The following is a 26617-nucleotide window of genomic DNA, read 5'->3' on the forward strand; positions in this document are numbered from 1 at the left end:
TATGTGGTCCCATCAGTTGAAACATGGGCAATTACGTGGTGTTCTGAGAATTTCCATGTCAAAAAAAGGGGTTGCCTGGATTATTTTAGTGAGCCACCCCAACTTCTTGTGTACCTGGTGTCAGAGTGCAATTGTGTTAGCTGGAATGCCCCGGTTACTTACCGGTAATCTTCATTACTCCGAGTATAGTCTTCCTCGCCACATGATTTACATAGTGAGCTTTAGCTCCACAACAGAACCCTCCAAAGCAAAAGAAAAAACCTCCCACCCCCTCCCAACATGACCGACCAGTCCCACCTGACCTCTATAAGAGGCGGACCGGCCCCACCAACAGCCTGATCTACCAAGCAAACAATGAAGCCGATAGCCAGACAGGGAGGGGGGGAGGGAACTCATGTGGCGAGGAAGACTATACTCGGAGTAATGAAGATTACCGGTAAGTAACCGGGGCATTACCTCCTCGTAAGTCTTCCTCGCCACATGATTTACATAGTGAGCAAATACCCAAGCCAACAAGGCGTCATTGACCACCAGAAGAACCACACCACACGGTGATGCAGGTAAACCAACATAAGGTTTTAATCAGCATAAAGTAAAGCAAACAGGAATTGCAGCAAACCTGAATCTAGACATAACAGAAACACACCCAAGAGGCAGTGATGGGTCCCCGAGCCCGAGAAACGGGCGAGGGTCACCCCAAACGGTCGGCACAGGGGAAAAAGGGCGCACCTCAACCCCCCCCTCCGTCCGCCCCCCCCTCCCTTCCCCCCAAGAGCCCAGGTACGCTAGAGCAGCACCTCACCCGTCCATTAGGACGGGGGACGGAGGAGGGGGAGGGGGCAGGGTCCCAGGTCCTAGGGTCCGCTAGGGCAGGACCTCCAACCCAAGAGCCCAGGACCAGCTAGGGCAGGTCCCATGTCTTACCTTACGGCGCTCTGGAGTAGAATGCGCAGAACAAAAAAAACAGGCTGTTGGTGGGGCCGGTCCGCCTCTTATAGAGGTCAGGTGGGACTGGTCGGCCATGTTGGGAGGGGGTGGGAGGTTTTTTCTTTTGCTTTGGAGGGTTCTGTTGTGGAGCTAAAGCTCACTATGTAAATCATGTGGCGAGGAAGACTTACGAGGAGGTAATATATGATTATACCACCATTTCAATTACCACGCATGGCTTTACCACGCGAATTTTACATCGCAAGTGGCTTTACCACGCTGGTATTTACAACGTAGGATTTTACTACGCGTAGAAACGTCTTACCTGCACGTCTTTCTCTACGAGCCCTTACTTCCATCCTCCATGGAAACAAGCGTCAAAACACGTATACCAAAATAAAAAAAGGACTGCTTTTTTGACGTACACGGCACGTCTTTGGGGGAGGCTCTTTCCTTTTTCTTCTAAAATTATGTTCGTTTTTTTTAAAGTAACCTGCTTGTTATTTTTTTGGGGGGGAGACCCCCCCCAGCCCCCCTCCGAGCCCCCCCCCTCTGCCCCCCCAAGCCCACGCAGAACGACTTGAAGGAATACCACGTCTCCCCCCCAGCCCGTGGTAAAGACGTCGTGGAAGGCACCCTCGTTTTAAAGACGTTTGCGTGGTAAATGTCACGTGGTAAACGTTAGTAGTGGTAATGCCTTCGTGGTAAATGATGTTTCCCGTTAGCTGTAGGTCCAGTTATATTTTGTTGTTCAAACTTGCTTGAAACACTGGGCCAGTTGTTCCACATGAGGGGGTGGAAGGGAGAGTTAGATTTTGAAGTGTGGCTGGCAGGGAGCTGACCTTCCCTTGAAGATGGAGTGTAGGCCAACAGACCCAAAGGGCACTTGCTTGGGCCTCTAAGAACCTTTATGTTCTGGTAGTGTGCAAGCCAGCCAGGAACTGCCCCTCAGCACCACTAGGGCAACGACAGACATGCTATCAGGTAGCAGGAATGCTGCCACCTGCCTGGACCTGGACCAAAGAGTAGAGGCGGTAACCCTCCTTGGATTACATTGTGGACAGAGCAGTTTCCTGTGTCCAAAAGTACCTCAAGAGTGTCCCTATAGTCCCTTTGCATTTGCCCCTCTCCCCAAACTGGGCTATACTAAAACAATGTAGGAAACCTATCAGGAAAAATTAAAAGTTTTAGGTATGAGACACTTTGCACATTCAGCCATTGTCGTTCACTGGCACAGGTTCCAGTCTTCCACCACATTTGAATCAGTTGGTGGGAAGGTAGAATCAGGGAATTCACAATTGCTTTTGCACTCAAGGGAAGGTTAGCAATGTTCCTGGAGTTCTCATGGAATTACTGTTTTTTCCAGTGATTGTTCTACACCTCAGGACCTCTGTATTAGTTCATCATAAAGTGGAATACTCTGATGCACTTCATTTGTTGCTGCAGTCTGTGTGCAGAATAACACCTAATTTAGACCCCTTCCCAAAATGATATGGAATAGGGTAAGGTATTTACCGTACCCATTAAATTCCATTACCACGAGGTGAGATATTTACTTGCTGTGATAAATACCTCTTGTAAGAAATCGGGTGAATGGTTAAGAGGGTGGAAGCCCTACCCAAGCAAGAACTACATTCCTTGTCAGGGTGAACAACAAAAAGTCACTAAATTAGCCTGTGGTTAACCCTCTGGTAGCTTGGAGCACAGCAGGTAGGCTTAACTTACAGGCATCATGTAAAGTATTTATGCAGTACACACACCAAAACAAAGGGAATACAAGAAAAATCCCAAACCAATTTCGAAAAAAAGAATACATTTAAATAAACACCAAAAATGTCAATTAGCAGGAGCAGAGATATGCAATTTCAAACTTTTTAGTAAAGATAGCATCTAAAAGCACAAAGTACCACTCACAATCATCTGGTAATGGTTGATCGAGGGAAAGTCACAAGTGGAGCATGGCCCAGATACAGAGACCAGCTTAGTCCTGCTGAAAAAGTTACCTTCTCAAAGTGTAGCGCTAAGTGTTTCATTCATGGTGGAGCAGGCTGCAATGAACAGCGAGCGCAGCGTGGATGGTTGTTGCTGCAGTGTGAAGAGCAGACCGGGTGGCACAGAAAGAAGAGCCATTCAGTCCTGGTGGATGGTTGTTGCTGGAGCTTCGCATTGGCAGTCACCACAGGCTGTCGTTACTGTAGCAGGAAGTGAAGATGTTGTGTTGCCAGTCAAAGCTGGTGGTTGCTGTAGCAAGAAGAGCAGGTCTTCATTCAAGCTTCGTGCTGTAAATCATCATGGGCAGGAGAGTCTCGAAGCACAGGAGCCCATTCATAGTCGCAAAGCGCCCAAACTTCAGGATTTCACCTCTCTTCATGGGAGGAGTTCAGACTGATGGCAGCCAAGGATGCTTGACCTGGTGGGTCCCTCTTGCGGATCAGGAACTCACTCCTTCAGAGGACAACAGGGACCAGGCAGTCCAGTTGCAGGTCCAGGCAAGTCCAGTTGAAACAGTTTCAGGGAGGCCTCTGGAGCTTGTTCTGTTCCTGTAGCCAGTGCTTATTTATAAAAAAAAATAAGTGCAGGGGCTTCGTCAGGAATCCGCTGCACCTTGCACCACTCATTTCCCCTGCCAGCGCTGCCTGTGACAGTACCAACATAACTAAAAACCATCAAACTCCTGCAAGTGTGGCAATTCAGACTATTCCTTGCCCCCAAAGCTATAACATTGGCTTAGATGGTAGGTATTAATCATTTTTAATGTGTACTGGATTAATGAAGAACTCATCTCTAAATTAGACAACACCGACACCATGTAGCAGACTGCCATACGTGTCGGTGTTGATAATTAAGTGCCGGTGACGAGCACCAGAAACCGCTGGCTCAAATTAGGCACTGCCTGTAGCTCAAACAGGATGTCAGCCAACTGGCTCTGTAGTCACTCAGGTTAGCCTTGGACGAAGGGAGGAGGTTGATTATTCCTTCTTGGAGAGCAAGGCAGTCCTTAAGCAGCAGGGTAGTCCCCTGACAGCAGGGCAGTCCTTCTATAATGTCCAGGAGTGTACTGATGAGTGGGTCTGGAGGCTAAATATTTATACAGGGTGCCAGCCTTTGAAGGGGGCATGCCCCATATTACCAACACATCCGTGCCTGGAAAGTTCTTCCCTTCCCTTGTAAATACTCCAAAAAGTCTGGGTGACAAAAGACGGGGCAGGCCTGATGTCAGATGACTTTGTCTGTGTATGAAGCTTGGTACAACTCCTCCACTATTGCACCCAGCAACTTACTCAAAAGTGCAGTTTGTGAATCAGGCCCATAACTCCAATCCCGGTACAAACCCCTGCCTGCTTATGATTTCAAATGTTGCCCTGAACTTGTAATCAAAATCTTAGGCCCTGGTTAAGGTTGGTTCTTTTAATTCCAACCCATGTGTAAACCTGTTTATGCATGAGTTGGAATTATGAGTTTGAAGGTATTTAACAAATCTGATAATTAAACCTAGGGCCTCATTTACAAAGTATTGGTGTAGGACAGCCCCACAAGTCATTTATCTGCACTGCCCTACACCAATTCCAAAGGGCAGGAATGCACCACATTTAAAAGATGTGGTGCATTCCTGTTCTTTCAGTCAGCACCAGCGCACAATTTGCAGCTGAGCGCCAACGCAGGCAGCCTTGCACCACAGTGTAAGGGTGTCTGTATTGTGGGCATGATTTTTTCATGCAGGAAGGGGCACCTTCCTGCACAAAACCCTTCATGAGAGGCTTTTTCCTCATTCTATTTCCTCACAAGGAGATGATGGAAGGAGCGCTGAAACCTTTCAGAGACTCACCCCCAGACACAGATCTGGGTTGAATCCATCATCGTGCTCACTTCGCCACCCCAGTTCAGACACAGCTATATGCAAATCAGTCTTGATCCTGTGCCTCATGGGAACAGTTCAGCCAGAACTGCCAAGCCATGTCGTCCCTGGGCTGGAAACTAGCATCCTGGGACCGGTTTCGGGCTAACAGCCCTTATCAGCCAGGCTATCTTGAATCCAGTGGCAAAGTGAGCAAGGGGCCCACGTCTTGGCATATCCTGCTACCTTAGGGCGAACAAAGCAAACACAAGGAGATGATGGACGGAGCGCTGAAACTTTTCAGGCACTCAACGTCAGTCACAGATCTGGGTTGAATCCATCATCGTTCTTTAGCTCACTTCGCCGCCCCCTCATTATGCAAGGGTCGGAATTATGAGTTTGAAGGCATTTAACACATCTAATAATTATACCCAGGGCCTCATTTACAAAGAATTGGGGTAGGACAGTGCTACAAGTCATTTAGCTGTGCTGCCCTATGCTAATTCAAAAGGGCAGGAATGCACCGCATTTAAAAGTTGTGGTGCATTCCTGTCCTTTCGGTCAGCACCAGCGCACTATTTGCAGCTGAGCGCCAACACAGGCAGCCTTGCACCACAGTGCAAGGGTGTCTGTGTTGTTGGCATGATTGTTTTTATGCATGAAGGGGCACCGTCCTGCACAAAAACATTCACAAGATGCTTTCTCCTCGTTCTATGTGTCCTGCAGAATGCAGAACACATGGAAAGAGGAAAAAACAGGGAGAAATTTAAACGTGTTTCCTCGTTATGCCTGCTCTGGGGATGCATACGTTTTTGGCTCTGCCACAGGTTTATGTGATGTTGCAAATCTGGAGCAGTGTCAAATTCCTTAGGTGTTGAGTGGTAACACCCACAGCAACTCCCATGGAATGCCTCCTTGATGCAGAGTAAGGTAAGGCAGCGCAGTGCGCTGTCTTGCCTTACTCCATATATATGACGCCAGGCAAAGCCATGTAGGGTGGCCTCATGCATATGATTCAGAGGCCGTACAAACAACAGGATGGGGAGGTAGGGCAAAATAGAGAAGGATTCTTGCTCCACAAACTACTTTGTTAAACAAAGAGAATCCAACTCAGAGGGAGGCAGAAGTGTTCAACAATTGGTGTTGGAGCACTTAGTGTTTTGTAAAATACCCCTTACACACCAAAAGGCCCCTTGGTGTCATGCTTCATCATCGGGGTCTTCGCACCCCTCTAACGGGATGCGGCGTGCTGAGACCTACGACTACATGGGAGCACTTATAGTTAATTACTATATGTGGTGCATGTGTATTGGGTGTATTAACAAAGTGAGTGGTGGGACGTGGTGAAGGTTTAAAAAGTACCTGGCACGTGAGTTTACTCGAAAAAATGTATTCCTAACTCCGGCTGGTAGTATTAAAAAAGTGCAGTGTGAGGTTAGATCTGTCGTGTTAATGGACAGAACCCCTGGTGTGCGTCAATTCAGAGGCCTACACCACTGAATCGTCATAAAAAGTGATACTCAGGCAGTGCAGGCCTCTTGTTAATTAGGGGCCTAGTTTAATTGGTCAAAACTGCCAGAATTTAGCAAAGGGAAAGCATATGGTATTTACCGTACCATGCAGATTTTGGTGTGTTAAACACCAAAATGCACATATTACTCCCCGCAATCTTGTAATAGGTGTTGTTTATTGCACCCGATAAATATTGTACCACATGGTATTGTTATTTGTCAGGTGCATTAAATAACATCTAAACTTGTAATCAGGCCTTTAGACTTATCAAACGGAAATCAGTAATAACTAGTAGTAATGTCATTATCACATATTTAAAATGTTTCCTAGGACTCCGATTAAGGGTTCTGGCACCAAGGCAAAAAGCTGAATGTAAAGAGGGGACAGATGCAAGGATTCAGACCCACAGGTTGTGAATGTCCAGTATTCAGGAGGACTGAGTGTACCAGGCAAAGGTCCATAAAAAGCCTCTTCATAATTTTAAATTGAACTCCGTAAGACCAAGGAGAAAGAGAGAACAAAAGATAGAAGCCGAGAGAGCGAAAGAGAGGGAAATAAAGAACGAGAGAGATAATGATGCATCTAAATATAGCAGCTGACAACACCGGCGAGCATAATTCAGATCATAAAACACGGCTGTGGAATTGGCATGCTTACATGCTCAATCAAGGTCAGGCACCATTTCAAGTGAAGTCATCTGGGAAAACATCTTTAGAATAATTGAGCAGCATTAACTCTGATTTATCCAAATAGTTTTTATAGCCTGAAACAGCTTCAAAGTCAGATAATATTTCCTAATGTATTGGAATGGACTAGCTCTTGCCATGGCCAGAAAAAACGACTACAGTTTTAGAGGGATGCTTTCTTGAGAAAAGGAGCTTGATGTTTCTTCTTCAAAAGAAAGATTAGAGAAAGGCAATCAGGGCAAAGAGAAACATGGAAAGAAAAAGAGAGAGTGATTTGCAAGGAAGTATGCGCTTGTCTAGTCAAGGAGAGGACGAGACTGTAAGCAGAAGGATGTAGGTGGTGTACTACACACAAAGCAGTAAAATCCATGAATCCAAATATAATCTGTCCTGTCTGATTTTTATTTTATTTATTTTATTGTCAGGGTTTTGTACAGCACGAACAAGATCCTTAACAGATTTCAGAGCGCTTCACATACATAAGCAAAGAGGACCAAAGGAGAGAAAACTTCATAAGGCAATTTTTGCAAAGTAGAACAATACAAACAGAGTAAAACGAGGGAGGGACAAACAGGCAAACGGAGTTTGCAGAGATTATGTTCAAGTGAATTTAGCCAGGAGGATCGCTTTGACTTCTTTTTTGAAGGATGCAGTGGATGAGATGAGTCCGATTTTTGGGGGGAGGGCGTTCCAGATCCTGGGGGCCATCCCTGAGTATGTTTTTTTCTTGTGGAATCTTTGCGGTTTCAAAAGGAGAGTTTCTACGCTTCTTGTGGTTCTTGAGCCTCCGGAGATTGTCAGTTTCTGAGCGATGTAACTGGGCGAGCTGTGGTGTAAGGCCTTGTGAGTGATGCAGGCGATTTTCAGATGTATTCTAGCTTCAAACGGTAGCCAATTCAGCGATTTTAAATCAGGAGAGATGTGTGAGCGTTTTTTTGAGCCAGTTATGAGCCTTGCTGCAGCATTGATAGAGGCTCTTAATGGTGCAGTTGTTGAAGGGTAGGGGTACCCTGATCCCCTGGGCATTTTGGAGGGGTATCTGAGGGACACCTTATGAGTTTAAAATGCCACACACCATATTTCCTTTCCATGTGGTTGGAGTCGCAGACCCGCCACCACGCTCAGTTAGACCCCCGCCCCCAGTGTAAGGTTGTGGCAGAGTTGCAAACCTAGCTGAAACAAAAAAGAAATTATATATATATTATATATATCTTCGTGCTTCAGGACTGAGGATTTTATATATATATATATATATATATATATATACCCACACACACACACACACACACTCAGTCACAGAGTAATGTATGCACTCACAGAGTCATACAGCCAGTAAGAGACCCACTAAGAGACTTGCGCCCTCACTGACAGACCTCTCTGAGACTCAAGCCCCCCTCTCAATCACCCACGCAGATATTCATGCATCCACTCACAGACTCAATCAGAGAGTCACACACTCACTCACAGACGCACTGATGGATCAATCCACGCACTCACCAACCCACTCAGAAACCAACATACCCACTCATAGACCCACATAGACTCATGTACCCACTCACAGACTCACTCATACTTACACACCTACTCACAGACCCACTCTGTTGCACACCCACTCACACACCAACTCAGACAATCATGCACCCACTCACAGGCACAGTCAGAGACTCATGCACCCACTCACACACTCAGTGAGACTCTCATGCACTCACTCAAATACCCAGTGAGTCACTCATGCGCTTACTGACACACTCACTCTCAAAGGTTGCAGGTTACAATTTTTGAAATAACATTAAGAAAAACATAGAAATTCACTAAAAAAAACAAAGGTTACAGGGATGTTATAGTTAGGAAATAGGATTTAGAAAACCTTAGAAAGTCACTGGAGAAAACAATGGTTACAGGAACGTTACAGTTAGGTAATAGATTTAAAAACAACTTCAAAATTAATTGAAAAACCTTGAGGTTACTGGGACATTATAGTTAGGCTCATATTTCACGCATACAAAACCATCGAAATTCAGCAGTTATAGTTACCTGAGTTAACTATAACATACGCTCCCGCAATGTACTCGTTATGATCGCACATATTTCATCACTCCTGACATGGTCGGTGACATCACTGATTACATAATCCACAGAACCACGTACTCACTCATTCATACCCATAGAGAACCTCTGATACACCCATTCAAACACCTAAACAACCACTTTAATGCACAGACCCATACCAGTATTCACAGCCACTCACTCATCTATAGAGACACCTACTTACTCACTCATACAAGCACTCACACAAACCAGTCTCTCACCCATACAGATACTAACACATGTCCTCAGTCACCTAAACAGTGACTGAGACAACCACATGCTCTCACATAGACCCTCTATCACACTCACTTAGTCATCCATACAGCCAGTCACTCATCCATGAAGCCACTCACATACCCAGTCACTTACTCATACAGCCTCACACTCCCATACAGCTATTCATTTAATCTCACACTCATCTATACAGGCACTCATGCAGCTGTGCATTCAGTCACACAACCGCTTACATACCCATTCACACATCCATACAACAACTCACATATCCACTCACTCACTCATATACCCACTCACATAGGCATTCACTCACTAATACAGCCACTGGCACCCACTCACTTACCTATATACACACTCAAACAACTACTCAGTAACATATATAGCTACTCACAGACCCAATCCCTTACCCATACAGCAACACACAGCCACAAATTCACCCATACAGTTACTCACACACCCACTCACTCACCCATGCAGGCAATCACACAACCACTGACCCACCTATAGAGCCACTCAAACACCACTTACTTACCCAAACAGCTACTCCCACACCTGCACACACTTGAATACAGCCACTCGCATAACCACTCACTCTCCATTACAGCCACTCACTCACATACCAATTCACATACCCATACAGCCACTAATGCATCCACTCACACACCTATACAGCCACTCACAGAGCCATTCGGAGACAGATGACATACATATAAGAAATACTATCGCGCTTACACTTACTGGATGATGTCATCAGAGATGTAATTTGAGATGTCATCAGTGATGTAATTGACCATGTCATGAATGATGTAATATGTGAGGTCATAAGCAGTGTATTGTGGGGGCATAAGTAATAGCTAGCCCAGCAGTGACTGTATACGTTCAGTATTCATGGGCAACATTTCAAGAGAGTGCTCTGCCACCTTTAAGCCAATGTGATGTCACAGGGTTGATCTCTTCACCTATACTTACCCCTCATTTGCCTGATTAGCCTCTCACTTTGTACAGAAGCACCAGAGGAAGGGCAAGGTATGGGAACTACAGAACTTAACAGAACTTCAACAACCCTGTGTCCTTTCTGCTCTTGCGCTGCCTTCATGACCTCTGACACCAGTCATTGCAAAGACAGAATCATGGCACACCAAAGGGCACTTCAAGATGGGCAGTTGCATCCTCTGGCACCACTAATTGATGCCCATGTCAGAATGGTTTTAAAGAATGCTGGTTCAGCATGTCCCTTCAGCCAAATTAAGCTTTCCCAATAGGTTTGTAGGACGTGCACTCCGATATGAGTTTATCATCCAAGCAGGTTCTCCATGTGGCTTGTAAATATGACATTTTTATAGTGCTTAGTGCCACTTACCATACTATACTCTGTCCTTTTAGTATGTAGTCTATGGAGATGCATTTTAAATAATTTTTGTTACTATGTGCAATTTTAACAATAGAGACAAAGGTAAAGTCCCTAAGTTTCCAAAAGTTGAAAAAATCAGGAAAAAATTATTTAACAATACTCTTTTTTATAATGGCCATGGCAATACATACCAGAGGAGGAGGGGAAGGGCAGCCCTGCCCTCAACCTGACTTTAAAGATCCCAGATGCCCTACCAGCCGCATCCTAGGCTATGATTGCCTACTGTGGTGCATCCTCACCGCTCTGACATGCAATACATAAAGTACTACAACAGAGAGTACAGTTAGGTACAGGAAAAATTCACTTACAAAAATCATCTACGTCAGGTCTTTTTAAACTTTTGACTTCTGTGGACCCCCACTTAATCAGTAATGGAACTCACTGAGACAGACGGAATCTTTATTGGAGTCATTTTTGGAATCAGAGAATCCCCACGGACTCATTACTGACAGGAGACCCCGGCATAAGCATTAGAGATGATTCGAACTGCAAAACAATACACAAGAAATACATAAACAAGCATTCATTAAACAAATGCACAAATGATGAAATACTTTATTGAATTCACAAGCAAAGACAAAAAAATAAAAATTGAATTTTAAAAGAGGAGGTTGGAGCCTTTATAAATTTAAATGAGGCCACTCATTGTTCATACTACATCCTGTTTAGTGTAATTGCACTGCTCCCACATCAATCTAAAGGATGCCACCTTAATTTGTAGCCTTAAATTTCAAATTTCTAGACATTTACATAATGTTTTAAAAATGGCAGCTTTACATTTTGCTTTTTTAGTTATATAACCCATATTAGTCTCATACTGTTTCATTTTCTAAGCAATTGTGTGCCCCCTGAGTATGCTTTGCAGACCCCTAGGGGTCACCAGACCACAGGTTAAGAACCACTGATCTGCATGCTTTTGTGAAAGCTAAAGAAAATCATTTCAATACAATAATAGAATTCACTTACTGCTGTACATTATTATCTTGCACTGTTGTGAATAGCTCCTCACCCTATTAGCACATGTGCTGGATTATATATCACCCATTTTGCTCAGCTATGCTAATATGAATCTGTTTTATTGCCCTTTGCTTGAAATATAGGAAACCAAGTGGAAATTCCTCTTCAAGTTTAGGAGAAATGGTACATGGTACGTTTCGAGCAACGCCCCCCTCTGCTGGTGAGTCCTGTTCTTATTTTTTATTGTTGTCTTATGAGAGCTTGGAAAACTATAATTAGGTCCTTCAGGAGGATGCCAGTTCCCATCAATATCATAGACAAAGGACAGCAGAACTTTAAAAGCACTATATTGAGCCAGATTGATGGGGAACTTCGAGCCATATTTGTCAATATTTATCTACCATAGTTTTGTTGTAGTTCTAGCATTTATGCTAGCTCTAGGCTTTTGGTGATGACCTAATTACTGATAGTCTAAATGTTGTTGTGACGCTGTGATCAGGTAGTTCTGCTAGTAGTTTTGCGATATTTACAAACTTTATTTATAGCTGCACAAAACCATGGGCCTCATTTATGAGGCCGTGCGTCACTTTTACGCTGCCGGTGTGCCACTTTTTGTGACGCACCAGTGGCGTAAAAAATGCGCCTTGTTGCGCCATATTTACAAAGTGACGCATCTAGGTAGATGCGTCACTCTGTAAACCCCTGCGCCACATTATACCTGTGCCAGGTATAATGTATGCAAGGGGGGCGTATTGACGCAAGGAAGGGTCGTAGAAGTGACGCAGTGAAATCTATGAGATTTCACGGCGTCCCTTTTAGGACGCTGTTGCGTCAAAATCTTGCGCCTGCCTCACAGCAGGCGTAAGACTGACGCAGGCCCTTTCACATGGGGCTTGCCCCATGTAAAAGGACGCTTTGCTGGAGTTGCGTCACTGTTGTGACACACTCCAGAAATGCGTCACTTTTGCGCTTACAGATACGTCAGAAATACTGACGTATCTGTAACTCCTTGTGACATGATGCGTCATACATTAAATATGACGCATCAGGAATGTCGAAAGGAGTGCGCACTGAGAAGTGACGCATCGCTGCTTTCACGCAGCGATGCTCATTTCTCATAAATGAGGCCCATAAAAACTTCAAATGTAGGAGAAGGTTTCGAACAAAAAATCCTCTTCTTTTCCAGAGATCTTGCCCACAAAAGTTGTATTGTTTTTTCTCTCTCTCTCTCTCTCTCAAAGCCTACTTTTCGTGGGCTTTTTCAGCCACTGGGTTTTTCTTACTTTACAAAAATCGTGAAATGGAGGTTAAAAAAATAAAATTGACGAATATGACAACAGACAATTTTGAAAACATACCTGCTTTATAATTCAAACGAAAATTGCTACATTCATGTTATTTAAATCTGCTGGACACTGCAAGCCAAAAGTACTATCTAAGAGTGCCGGTGCTAGATTGTTCTAGCAACCTACAGAAAAGCAGGTAGAATCCATTGATAATAAAAGTGGGACAGCAACAGCATAGGGAAATGTCCTTTTTTTCCCTTCCTGCTTCTGTTACCGTTAAGTACAAAAAAAAAATAAAAAATACAAATGTAAATGTAAATGTTTTTGTACTTGTATAGCGCACAGCTAGCCGCAGTGGGTTTCCAGGTGCTTGTACGAATACCGCAAGGGAACCCTTCCTGGCTTGCCCTGTGAAGTGTCCACTCCTGGGCACCCCCATGGTGCAGCCCAGGCATCCCTCGCGTTGTGGGGGCCGTATCCATTGAAACCTCGAACCCAGATTTGTGAAAGAGCAAAGCACAGCAATAATAATCAAATAATTTGGTGGACTTAAATTTCCGTCATGCTGAACTGTGTTGACAGTGCTGTCCTATGCTGTAAAAGGCAGCTCTCTTGAAAATTATATGCACATCCACCCTTTTTCCAGATAAGATCCGCCCTTCAATTTGTCATGCACTGTTTTAGAAGCTACAGGGTTGGTTGATTCAGAATAGATGTAATTTTTACTGCTGTCAAAGTCTTATATTTCTTTTTTGTTGGCTCTGTTATACCATCATTCATCAGAAAGAATGGCCTCATGAATTAGATGATCATTTACAGGATGGGAACATTGTGTTTACGCCGCAACTTCTCAAAGCTTCCTTAAGGTTCAAGAACTCACAGACCCTTGTCACAAGGTTATAGTGCATGGGTCAAAGTTAACCAATGGGATGAGCTATGAAATGACATTGAGATGCTACCAAAGTGAGAGTGAGGCTGAGACTGAAGATAATATTGCAGCTTTCATATCCAAGGAGCCATATGAAAATGCTTTCAGGCAAGAGCAACCTTGAATACAAGGTGATGCAAGTTCAGTAGATGAGACTTGCCCGGGTTCAAGAGTTATCTAGGAGGCTGAAGAAAATTGCAGACCCTTTGCATAGGCTGAGTTTTGGATTCCTAGAATGAGGAATGAGAAACCAGTTACCCAAAAAGAGATGAAGATGAATCCCTACCTCATGGAGAAGACTTACCAAGGAAGCCAGCACCTTGGCAAGCTCTATATGAGCTGACTTGAGTTTGAAGGGAAAGTCCTAAATCTAAAAATGTATCTGATAAGTACCTTAATCTTTAAAGTGCAAGTAGGCTAGATATATGGAAGCAGAGGCTGGGAAACAGCTGGGTGAGTTCAAGTGGACCTTGAGATTAATGATTGGAATTATGTCCCGAGATACATTTAAGATCCGAATAAAAGCAGTCAACACCATTATCCTTAATGGGCAAAGGTATCAGACTCCATTGAACTAGTAATCGTGCACTCCTTTGTCAAGGAAGGGGTGCTTCAAAGGATTCTTGGGCAGATAGAATTTACACTTGCCTACTGGGCAAATGGGAACAGTATTGAGTTTCCATGTTGTATGATATCTAAGACCCAGCACTACATTACACTCCGCTGCAAATAGCAAAGGGAGTTGAGTTAAAGCTGTAAGCCGCTTCACACAGGCAGGGTAAGTGAGAGCATACACATGAACCACAGTGGTGTAGGTAGAAATGTTATGGTAAGAATGCAAATCATAGAAATTACTGAAAAGCGGAAGTTATGGTGAGCAGTGAATCCCACCAATTCCTTCCCAGTGCTCTCTCATTTGCGTACACATAGGGGCAGATTTACAAGCCCCTATTGCAACAGGAATATCACTTTTAAAGATGTTCCTGTGGTGATACGGGTTTCCCCTTATTTATAAGGCAACGTTAAGCCACTTAACGCGCCTAAACGCTGCCTTGTAAATAAGGCACCCTTTCACACAATACTTAGAATGAAATGGGAGGGCAATGGGTGTTACAGTGGACGTTCCGCCGCAAAACACCCATTTATTTTGACGCTGCCCTCTATTTACAAGGGTGCTGTAAATATGGGTCCGCGCCAAAATTAAGACAAAAAAACCTGATTTTAACATGGCGAAACGAGGAGAAATGCTATATTTTTCCTCAATTTGCTGTTTTTGTGTGTGCTGCATAGTGCAGCACTCCTGGAAACAGCAAATGCCATGCATGATTGTTTATGTGCAGGAAGGTGTCCCTTCGTGCACATTAACAATAATTTTACAAATTACGAATTGCAACTTCTATGTGTGCAGCACAAAGCAGCACACATAGAAGTTTCAAATCACCATTTAAGATTGTTTATGTGCAGGAATGGAAACCTTCGTGCACATAAACAATCATTCCTACAATGCAGGCACCCGTGCACTATTGTACAAGGGTGCCTGCTTTGGCACTAGGCAGCTGTAATTAGCGCCAATCAATGCAAGGCGAAAAGCAGGGCTGCGCCGTACTGTTGTAAATACGGTGCAGCCCTGCATTTCCAAAGTGGAGGAGCCAAGAAGGCTAACGCTGTGCTTTGTCACTTCTTAGTGAATATGCCCCATTTTTCGAAAGATGGTTCTAAAATCTGGTGAGAAAAAGGGGCCGAAAGGAAATACCAATAAGTGAGGCAGACATAAGCCAGGTAAGCATTGTGTTTTGAGAGGGGCAAATGGCTGCTGAACATTGGATGAATAGTGGTTTGGCTGGATTATACACCACCAAAGCTGTGGCGATGGTCCCAGAACTTAAGGAAAAATGTCAATGATGTGAGAACTAACTGGGAACTTTGAGCCATTTGATGTACAGCTTTAATGCACTGAAATATGTCTGAAGGATTGCCATAATTGTGTTTGCAAGTTAAATTAGGGGCAAATGTGTCTAGCCTAGCAACAATGAGGGAGTCCCCAAGTCTTAAAATTAGATTAAGATGGAATCAATCCAATCAGATTGTTTATCTTGATGTACTTGCTGCATGTTTGTGGCAATTGCTGCATGTCAGCTACTGCTGCCAAGGGGGATGCTAAAACGCCTCAATCCTTGGTGACTGGTCCTTGCAAAAATGCTTATGACTTAATGAAGATTGTGAAATTGAGGACTGACGGGGTCCATAAATGGTTCACTAGGAGTTTTGGGGTAGTGGAATCTTGTATCCCTGCAACCTTTTTTCCTGCATCCGTGGATTAAGCAGAATATGCTGTAAATAGATATATGCCACCAAGTCTGGAGTGTGCTTGGATTCCTGTAAAAAATATTTCATGTTCTTCAGAATAAATGTATTGTGTAACTACTTACTTTTGGAACTCATCTCATAAGCACCATGAGCATAACTAATCCCAGCCTCTGCCACCCTTTGTGATTTCCACCTTCTTTTGAAGCGAGGTAGCACAATGTGTCATGACATATCCAGTAACACTCTGGTACCTCTTGTATCCTTGCCCAAACCTTCCAGTGTGACCCCCCCCAGCAACATCCCCCCAGCTTCACTATGTTACCCCTATCTTGGAATATGCATTATCTTTTACCCATGATCAGGAACTCCTGCTCTACTTGTACCTCTACCAACGACAGCACCTCAGCTTCGGCTCTGCCATCTTTCAGGCTGTGGTCACAACACATTAACATTATTCTCCCTTTCCTGCGGTTCTAAAGAATTACCACCCAATCTCTAACCTCCCTTTTCCTGCCAGGCTTGTGAAAATATTGAGGCTGTGCGGGGTCTATTTAAACAGGCATTTTGGAATATATAAAGTAGTGCTCCTGTAGTACTCTTTTACATACCCCTGATGCTCTGGTGAATTTGCCCCAAAATATATAAATAGGAATGTTTAGACATATTCATATATATTTAGTACAAATAGAAAGGACTGTGTCCTCTTTGCACTGTTACTAATAACAAGTTAGCCATTTCAGGGTTGATTCACAAACTCATGTAAGAATATGTAGTTTGACTCCTCAGTCCAATTACTGTACTCACAAACACGTTTGTGCCCCCGTACCCCTGTACCTTTACTCCTACTTCGAAGACAAGATTACATTTGATTAGATTAAGAAGTTTATAAAGGGTGACAGCTACTCACTCGGGGTTTACCGGCGCTTTAACAACAGGAAAGAGTGATCCTGACTCAGCTAGCTCACAACAGCCACATATTTAGTTGTCTGCAAAAGATAGTCAGTGAAGGGCAGAATCTCAGATGTTCCGGTAAGGCATTCCAGAGGTTTTGGCCGAGGTACGCAAAGGAGTGACCTCCCATACAGATTTGTTTAATCCTGGGAACTGTGCACAGAGAGAGGTTGCTAGAACGCAGACAACATGCGGGTAGAAACGATTTTATCAAGCCAGTGATATTGCAAGAGCAAACTCAGCCGTAGCTTTGTAGACATAACAATGAGCCTTGAACTGGATACGTTTCTCCAACCTTAGCCAGTGAAGCCCGTGTAGAAGAGGAGTGGCCGAAACATGTTTTAGCAGTCTATAGATCAGTTTGGCAGCCACATTCTGCACCACCTGAATGCGTCATGTGGAGGCTTTATCAACCCACAAATACAGACTGTTACCATAATCAAGCGAGACAGAATAAGTGCCTGGAGGACCTTTCATTGAGCAGATAAAGAAAGAATCCAGATGAATTTCAGAAGCCATTTCAAGGTGGTGAACCAAGTCGCTGACGCCTTCACCTCCTGAGGCTTCATGGAGAGCTTGGAGTCCACAAAAAAGTTATGATTCTTAACTATAGTGGCAGGGATAAGACTATCATCCAAAACATCGGGCCAATGCTGAGGTCCCCAAAATGACGGATTCTTACTAAGCACAAGCACCCCTTTTTTTATCCGTTCAATTTCAGCGAGTTGATATTCATCCAGGATATCAGACAAGAGTTCAGTTACACAGAGTTACGTTCCTGATAAAGAAAGTATGATTTGAGTGTCATCTACATAAGAGAATAGTGTCATATTGCAACTTTCCAGGTCCACCAGAGGACGAACATGAATGTTGAAAAGTGCCGGGCTTAAGGCTAAATCCTGCTGGACCCCAGAAGTCAATTCATGACACTTGGAAGAATAATTACCTGAGAAAACCTGAAAGGTTCTGCCCTTTAGAAAATAGGATAGCTTGGGAAGTCCTATTCCATGGAGTCCCAATTATGCCAGCCTCAGAATGAGCATATCATGGGACACAGTGTCAAAGGCAGCGCTGAGATCAAGTAAGATCAGCGTTGCCATCATGCACTTGTCTAGGAGCCACCTGAGATATTCAGTGACCCCCGAGGAAGGCAGACTTGGTACTGTGCCCAATTCAGAAAACTGACTGAGGGTCATGAAGAAAAGGTTGTTCCTCCACACAAAAGCTGTAAGTTGTTTACAAACATGTTTTTCTATGACTTTTGATAGAACAGGAAGCAACAAAATAGGTTGATAATTCGACCAGATTGAAGGATCCAAGTTAGGTTTCGTCATAGAAGGGAGATCCATAGCATGATTCAAAGAGTGAGGAAGGACTCTCTCCTGTAACGAGCAGTTCAGCAGCCTTACCAAGGGAAGCAAGATGTCAAGATCCAAGAGGCGTAGCTTGGCTGGAGGAATGGGATCTTTAGGAGAGCCTGATCTTATGAGTTGAACCAGGGTTGCAAATAAAGCCAGATCCAGAGCCTCCCAAGTGTCTAACGCCTGGTGTTAATGGTACAGTCTATGGAGGCTGAATGCGACAAATAATTGGAGAGCTTAGAAGGTTTCCCACCTGTCTCCCTCAAGAAATATTGAATATTCTGTACTCTGCTCAAAAAGAACAACACTGATTCCTCACATTGACTTTGGTATAAAGTTGACACATGGACAGTCCTACTGGGGTCACACAGCTCATTTACTGTTCTAGGGGGCCTCTCAGGGATATGTTGGGCTGAGGTGATCTGATCTGAGTAGAAGGTTGTGTGGGCTGTCTTGCAGAGGTTATGCTACTGTTTCAAAGGGATCACTGACAGAATATCGAGGAGCAACATATCGACTTGCCAAAATATTGAGGAATAAATATAGAATGCCAGAATATCGAATTGCTATCTACAAACAGATAAGTACAAAAATATCAAATCCAAAATATCGTTGAAAAAAATATAGTTAGTCAAAAGATCAATTTTTTAAATGTTTTAACAGTAATGTAAAATTAATGAAATAAATATAATTACCTAAAACATACTTAAAATATTTAAATAACCTTAATATTAATAAACAATTATTGTAAGTTAAAAAAACATAAACAAGCATTTTTATTTTTTAATACATGTATATATTAACGTAATATTTTAAAAAAATCAATATTTTTAGCGTAGGCCAGCGAGAGGGTAACATTTACTATTCCCACTTCAGTGAGTGCAACAGTAGGGAAAGCTTTGGATAGCCGGAGGGTCAAAATTACTATTCCCAATCCAGTGAGTGCAACAGTAGGGAACGCGTTGGATAGCGGAAGGGTAAAAATTACTACTCCCACTCCAGTGAGTGCAACAGTAGGGAAATCATTGGATAGAGGGAGGGTAAAAATTACTATTTCCACTCCAGAGAGTGCAACAGTAGGGAAAGCGTTGGATAGTGGGAGGGTAAAAATTGATATTCCCACTCCAGAGAGTGCAACAGTAGGGAAAGCTTTGGATAGGGTAGGGATACAAATTACTATTCCCACTCCAGTGAGTGCAACAGTAGCGAAAGTATTGGATAGCGGGAGGGTTAAAATTACGATTCCCACTCCAGATAGTTCAACAGTAGGGAAATCGTTGGATAGCGTAGGGGAAATAATTACTATTCCCACTCCAGTGAGTGCAACAGTAGGGAAAGTGTTGGATAGCGTTGGGGTAAAAATTACTATTCCCATTCCAGAGAGTGCAACAGTAGGGAAAGCATTGGATATCGGGAGGGTATAAATTACTATTCCCACTCCAGTGAGTGCAACAGTAGGACAAGCGTTGGATAGCGTAGGGTACAAATGACTATTCCCACTCCAGTGAGTGCAACAGTAGGGAAAGTAATGATTTAATATATACATTTTAAAAAAATTGAATTATCAATACCAATAAAAAATGTATTAAAATGAATCACCAATTACAACATATTTAATGATTAATTAATTATAAATACCAATAAATATTATTTATTAAAAATTAATTACCTATTAATGATTAATTAACAACCAATTAATTTTCAATACCAAAAATTATTCTCTAATAATAAAAAATAAAAAATGTATTAATAGTAAATTTATTACCAATACACAAAAATTATTTCAATAATTACTTAATTACAATTAAATTACTTCTCACCCTATTCCCTAAACCCACAACCCAATACGAATAATAAACTAATACAATTAATATAATTATCAATTAATCAATTAGTAAACATTAATTATCAATTAATACATTATTACCAATTAAGAAAAATTAATTACCAATTAATAATTAATTAACAAATATTTACTTAATAAAAATGTAATTACTTCCCACCCTATTTCCCTATAAACCCACAACCCACTACAGAATTCAATTACGCAAAAATTAAATAACAAAATTCATTACTTTAAAAAAATTCAAACCTACATTACAAAACTAATACATACTTTTAACACATATACTAACACTTAAAACACTATAAAAAAATTGATATTTTTAACAGCTATATTATGACTGTTGATATTACTATTTTAGATATTATGGAAATCGATATTTTTTACCTGAATTTCGATATTCTGCACCACTATATTTTGGCAATTCGATATTCTGTCAATTCGATATTTGTTTTCGATATTATGACTGTTCACCGTTTCAAAGCTATTTAGTAATCATAGCTGATCCTCCAGGTCCTCTCCAACCTCTTACAGCCTGTTTCTGCTACCTGTGGTTCCTCAGTAAACCATGGGGCTACGGATGTAATCTGGTGGAGTGATAAGTTTTTAAGGGCAGGATATGGTCTAGTGAGACAAGAAACTGGTTGGTTAAAACCAAGTGCTTTCTTCCCTCCATCATACTGAATCAATGACCACGTCACTCCAAGATTCCAAATTGACATATGAATGCTAAGTGATGGTTGTGGAGTCAATGACTAATTTATCTTACAACTGTCAGAAGCATTTCATATTGTCATCTATTACATCCTCTTTCCCTGCCTTCTAATTGCTGTCATTAAGAACTTTGCTCCAACCTTCCTCTTAAACTAACCTCATTGCTTTCCCTATTGTAAGTCCCCGTCCTAAACCCTGCCATGTTTGTAGAGGCGTCTGACTTTCCCTCTTCCTCATTTAATTTTTACGCTCATTTGCATCCCATGTAAACGTGTTCAGCCTCATGTTCCCTTCTCACAACAAATACATCTGGATCCTGCTTAATAAGAACATAAAGTGCAGTTTCACCCCTGGCTTGTTCCATAAGTACATGCTGTCTCTGCAATACCGCTGGGCGCCTCACTTCTTGCTGAAGGTAACTCAAAACATAACCAAGTTGCTAAACATCACTCGTAACGAAAAGAGTCCCTCCATTGGACCTCAACGACTTAGACCTTGCACCAGCCATTTCCTTACAGTGAAAAACTAATACATACTTTTAACATATATACTAACACTTAAAACACTATAAAAAATCGATTTTTTTAACAACTATACTATGACTGTTGATATTATTATTTTAGATATTATGGAAATCGATATTTTTTACCTGAATTTCGATATTCTGCACCACTATATTTAAGAGTTCATTGACACCTGAAATTGCTTTATGTGTGTATTTCTGCTTGTTCCACATCTAGGATCTCAAAAGATCCTCTCATTCCTTAAGTTCTTTCAGATAGTAATTCCTGTAAATGTTCTCATCTTATTACAGTTCTACTATGAAATAGGCTTATGCCTTGGCTGCCCATTGTTTCTAAAATGCAAATGGCAAAGTGCTCACATTCGAGCATCCTCAAGTGAAGGGATCACACATACAACAGTCTTTAACCCCTTCGATGCTGATGACGAGCTCAGCTCGTCATCAGCCACGGGTGACGTGTGCGGATGACGAGCTGAGCTCGTCATGTATCGCGGTAAATGGAAAACAGCCGCACAGCGCAAAAATCACCGCAGCAGCGATGCGGTTAATAACCCCGTTGCTCGCAATAACCAATAGTATATGATTCTTGCCTCCATTGTGCACTTTGCCTTTTGCAAAGAATACCCACCATGCTTTGCAACTAAATGCTAGCATCACAACTGTGCCTGAAACCGCCACTCTTCTATCAACAACCTCCTCTCTCTGTCCCTTGTTTCCTCAGATCATGTTTTGTCACACAAGCCTCCATTGACGTCGCTTCCAGATGTTGGAACCTTCTTCTCCTACTCACAACCCAGTTTTTAATTAACGTCATATTCTATAAATGTTAGGTGATGTGCCTTTGCCTAGTGCGTTTCTGCCATTAGTATGGCCGTGTAATCCTTTCAGATTTGAAATAATAATTGCAATTATTATTTGTAGCAATAGCATAAGTATTAATGTTATTTTTACAGACTGCACTTACCTCTTCCATCCACCAATATTAGCAAATTAGGCAAAACCTCTCCCAGTGGTAGTTGATGGAAGGCACCGGAATATAGTCTTATATATGTAAAGCGCTCTGATACCTTCGGGTCTTGCTAACGCTATATAAAACCTATAAATAAATAGTTATGGTCCCATACAGTTAATTTAGAGCATTTATTGAAGCAAAGTCGACATTTCCATATTTATATAATGCAATATAAAAAGAGGTTTTCAATCAGTTCTCATCACGTTGATCAGGAGAGAGTCCAAGGTAAAGATTGCACAGATTAAGTTAGTATGGAAATACAAATAGGAACATTGTGACACCATGAAACAAAATTTGAAAGCCACTTAAGGAGGCAATCAAGAGCACCTTCTGGGTAGCACTGTTCGTTTTCAGCAGTACTGCAGGCTGAAGATCTGACCTCCGGCTACACCAGTGAAAGTACTGGTGAGCTAAAGGCCTGCTTACCCAAGGGAAAGAAGAGATTTAGGGCCAGATGTACGGCCATTCACTTTTGCAAGCCGCAAATTGCGTCAATTTGCAACTCGCAAAAGTGAATGTACAAGTGTTACAGACACTGTTTGCAATTCCCAATGGGGCCGCAAATTGCATACCTCGTTGATATTCATGAGGCAAGTGCAATTTGTGACCCCATTGGGAATGGCCAGTACTCACAGGGATGGTGGCCTACTGGGGTCAGCCGACCACTGTGTCTGTGACTGCTTTTTAAATAAAGCATTTATTTTTTTTATGCAGCAGTTTTTCTTAAAGTAAAGCGGGATGCATTTAAAAAAAAAAAAAATGAAACTTTTCTGTTTCATTTTTTAAGAGCTGGCAGTTGTCCCTGGGGACCCCTTCCCGTTTGCGAATGGCTTTCATCTACTTGAAGTAGGTGGTAAACTGCAAGTGTTTTGCGGCCGCAAATGCGGTCATAAAAACAATAGCACATTGCACTGAGACTCGCTATTAAGAAGGGATGCAACTTCCAAATAACGAGTCGCAGATGCTATTTTGCGAGTCAGTGACTTGCAAAATAGCATTTGTACATGCCAGGATGCTTTTTTGCGGTTGCAAACAGGCCAATCTACCATTTGCGGCCATCAAAAACAGTTGTACGTCTAACCCTAAGGGGCGTATTTACAAGCCCTTTGCGCCGTCGGTGCATCAGTTTTCCCCATATTAAACGTGATGCACCAGCGGCGCAACAGGCTTGTAAATAAGCCCCTATGACGGGAAAGCCAGATGAGCTAGCGTTCATCAGTGTTTATTTGAGCCTGTGGTTTCTGGTGCTCAGCACAGGCATTAATCATCAAACAGCAGCACTTTTCATGAGCGCCAATTAAGAACACACTAACTTATGGGTAGATTAAGTGATTTGCTCATTATCACAGGATGTTGACCCGATGTCGAGACTCGAAGCTGGTTCCCAAGGTCTGAAGTCGGCAGCTCTGGTCATTCAGCCACATCCTTTCCCCACTATCATGGTTAGTTGTTGGTTCTGTTTTAGGCGGCGTTATCGGGGGAAATGGGCTGGTGCAAGTTGCCTCCTGATGAGAGCCCTGGCACTTATTTTTTGTAATTTTTTTTACAAATTAACCAATGGTGTCCATTCATGGAGGCAGTGACTTGGGGAGATAACAACTTTACGCTGCTTTTCCAGCACAAAAGTGAAGATCGACTTTTAAAGTCATTCTTACTAGGCAACACAATAGTGTAAAACAGTCCTTAACTTGAGCCGGTAACTGCAGGTGGGGCCCACCAGCACTCATTTTTAAAGACAGGCACTTACTTTTCCTCATCAGACTTTCACCCAGCAAGAGATAGAAAAACACAAAAGGGGGAAAGAAAGAGGAAGTAAAAGACTCAGAACCAGAGGCAAAGGTAGAAAGCAGAAAAGAAAGGGAGGCTGCCTGAGGGAGATAAAGGGGCAGCTGTATCTGCTGGCGGGTGAAAAAGGCCTCAGTGGCATAGCAAGGGTGGGGTGGGGGGCGGAGCCACGGATGGTCCAAGTTTTGAGGGCGGCGGCCACCTCCCGCTCTTACCTGCCGTCTCAGGCTGCAATCCACACCCCAGCTCCACGGAGTGCCTGTTGCGGGGCGACAATCTGTCCCAAATCACGCCAGCAACCCTCTCATCAATGCTGCCGCAGGGCGGCAAACAGAGAGACCGCCACGTGTAGTGCTGCCCGGAAACCAGTCATAGGATGCTTGTTTCTGGTCCAGGGAGGCAGTTCAGGCTGGACTGTTCCCATGAGGTACAGGGTCAAGACTGATTTGCATACGGCTGGGTCTAAACTGGGTGGTATGGTGAGCAAAAGAACTAGGGGTGAATGTTGATTTGCTCTGAATTCAGTCCATCATCTGTGTGTCTTTCACTTACTATTTTCAGACATGCTGTTTAAAAAACAACTTCACTAAAAGATGTATCTTTAAAGTGTGAGTTCAGCGACCCCGAACTCCAAATCTCCATCTCTTCCCAAATGGAAGTTACACTTGTAAGAGGTTACAAGCCAGCTTCAATAATAACCTTTGAGAGAGATGGTCCTTGCAATAGTAAAACAACGAAATTAGCAGTATTTCAGTTTTAGGACATGTCAAACACACCAGTACATATCCTACCTTTTAAATACACTGCACCCCACACATGGATCTACCTTGGGTCTAGCTTAAGGGTGCCTTACATGTAGTAAAATGGAAGGGTCGAGCCTGGCAAGTGGGTGCACTGGCCAGGTCAACATTGAAGTTTACAACTACCCACACAGACACTGCAGTGGCAAGCCTGAGACATGGTTCTAGGGTTTCTCGTGTGGGTGGCGCAATCAGTGCAAAATAAATAAATACATTTAGACAGAGAGAATATTCACTTTAGCACTGATCAGATTCAGCAGTGGCAAAGTGCCCAGAGTCCTAAAGCCAACAAAAGGAGGTCAGAAAATATAGGAAGAAGAAACGTTTTGGGATAACCCCGCCAAAAGGGCCAGGCCCAACACTATCCTATTCATAACTCTCATCCTTTGTCTTCAGACTCATTTACTTTCGTGTGGATCCCATTCATAGACATCCAATCACTAATAATTGCTGCAATTATTGCATCACTTCACTCGGTGTCACGGAGTTGCAAATTTCGATATGATGCCTCAGGGTCGGGATTTAGCTTCTCCCGTACGGGCCTTTCATGGCCATTGGTGTGAGGAACTCACACATACACCTTGATGAATCATAAAATCAACTGTGAGGAATTTATTTAATATATCTTCTTTAAACCTAGACACTGACATAACATGGTTGAGAGCTTAGGGTACTTCTTGCTTGTTATTGCCTCTCAGGTATTTTCAAAAGAATCATGCCCTGTAACAAGGAAAACTGAAAGATTTGCCTTCGTGGAGGCATATGAGAAATTGAGGGAGCATGCAGAAGAGGGGTGACAAATACACAGATGTAGAAAATACCACTTATTTAATCCGTCTAATGCCCACTCTTGTAAATCCAACATGGCGCTTGGACGGCTTGCTTTGTCAGAAAGTGGTGGCACCCTACCAATGTTCCCAATGAGAATGTCTGTATTTGACCATATTTTTCCTCTTTCTGTTAATATGTATCTACATGTTTTGTTGCTGAAGGAATAACCTTGCAGCTAATATATTCCTACATGTATTTAACCAATAAATGCACGCTGAGATCTCAATATCTATATGTTTTTGGTGTGCTAAACTGACAAAAATATTAACTGGTAGACTCATCTGAAAGCATAAACGTTGTGCATTGTAATAGCAACACAGATGCTGCTAATTAGCTTCATTAGGAAATCATGGTCTTAATCTTTTTACTAAGATTCCATCTGCAAAAAAATGGTTGCACATTGCACACCGACTTTTTGCAAATGGAATCAGGTTTTGCAAACTGACCTTTTTATTATTAGGTCATTTAGCAAAATCACCATTGGCATGGGGTCGTAGAAAGACCTGCCTAAATCATTAGGCAGGTCGCAATTGGTGACTGCCTGTGATTGGCTGCAATCACAGGGACGTGGCTTTCAGGAGACTGCAGACCACCATCCCGGAGATTGCGTTTCAAAGCTGAAAACT

The 26617-nt window shown here is 42.8% G+C and overlaps 1 protein-coding gene across 1 annotated transcript in view; it reads left to right on the forward strand.

Moving 5' to 3' along the window:
- CACNB4 (calcium voltage-gated channel auxiliary subunit beta 4) overlaps window positions 1-26617 on the forward strand; it is a 714982-nt gene that overhangs the window by 459764 nt on the left and 228601 nt on the right. The window contains exon 5 of the mRNA XM_086957190.1: window positions 11794-11870. Within this exon, the coding sequence (XP_086813316.1) occupies window positions 11794-11870 (77 nt within the window). The remainder of the gene's footprint in view (window positions 1-11793; window positions 11871-26617) is intronic.

This window comes from Lissotriton vulgaris, chromosome 2_1 (genome assembly GCF_964263255.1).
Source record: "Lissotriton vulgaris chromosome 2_1, aLisVul1.2, whole genome shotgun sequence".
NCBI lineage: Eukaryota > Metazoa > Chordata > Amphibia > Caudata > Salamandridae > Lissotriton > Lissotriton vulgaris.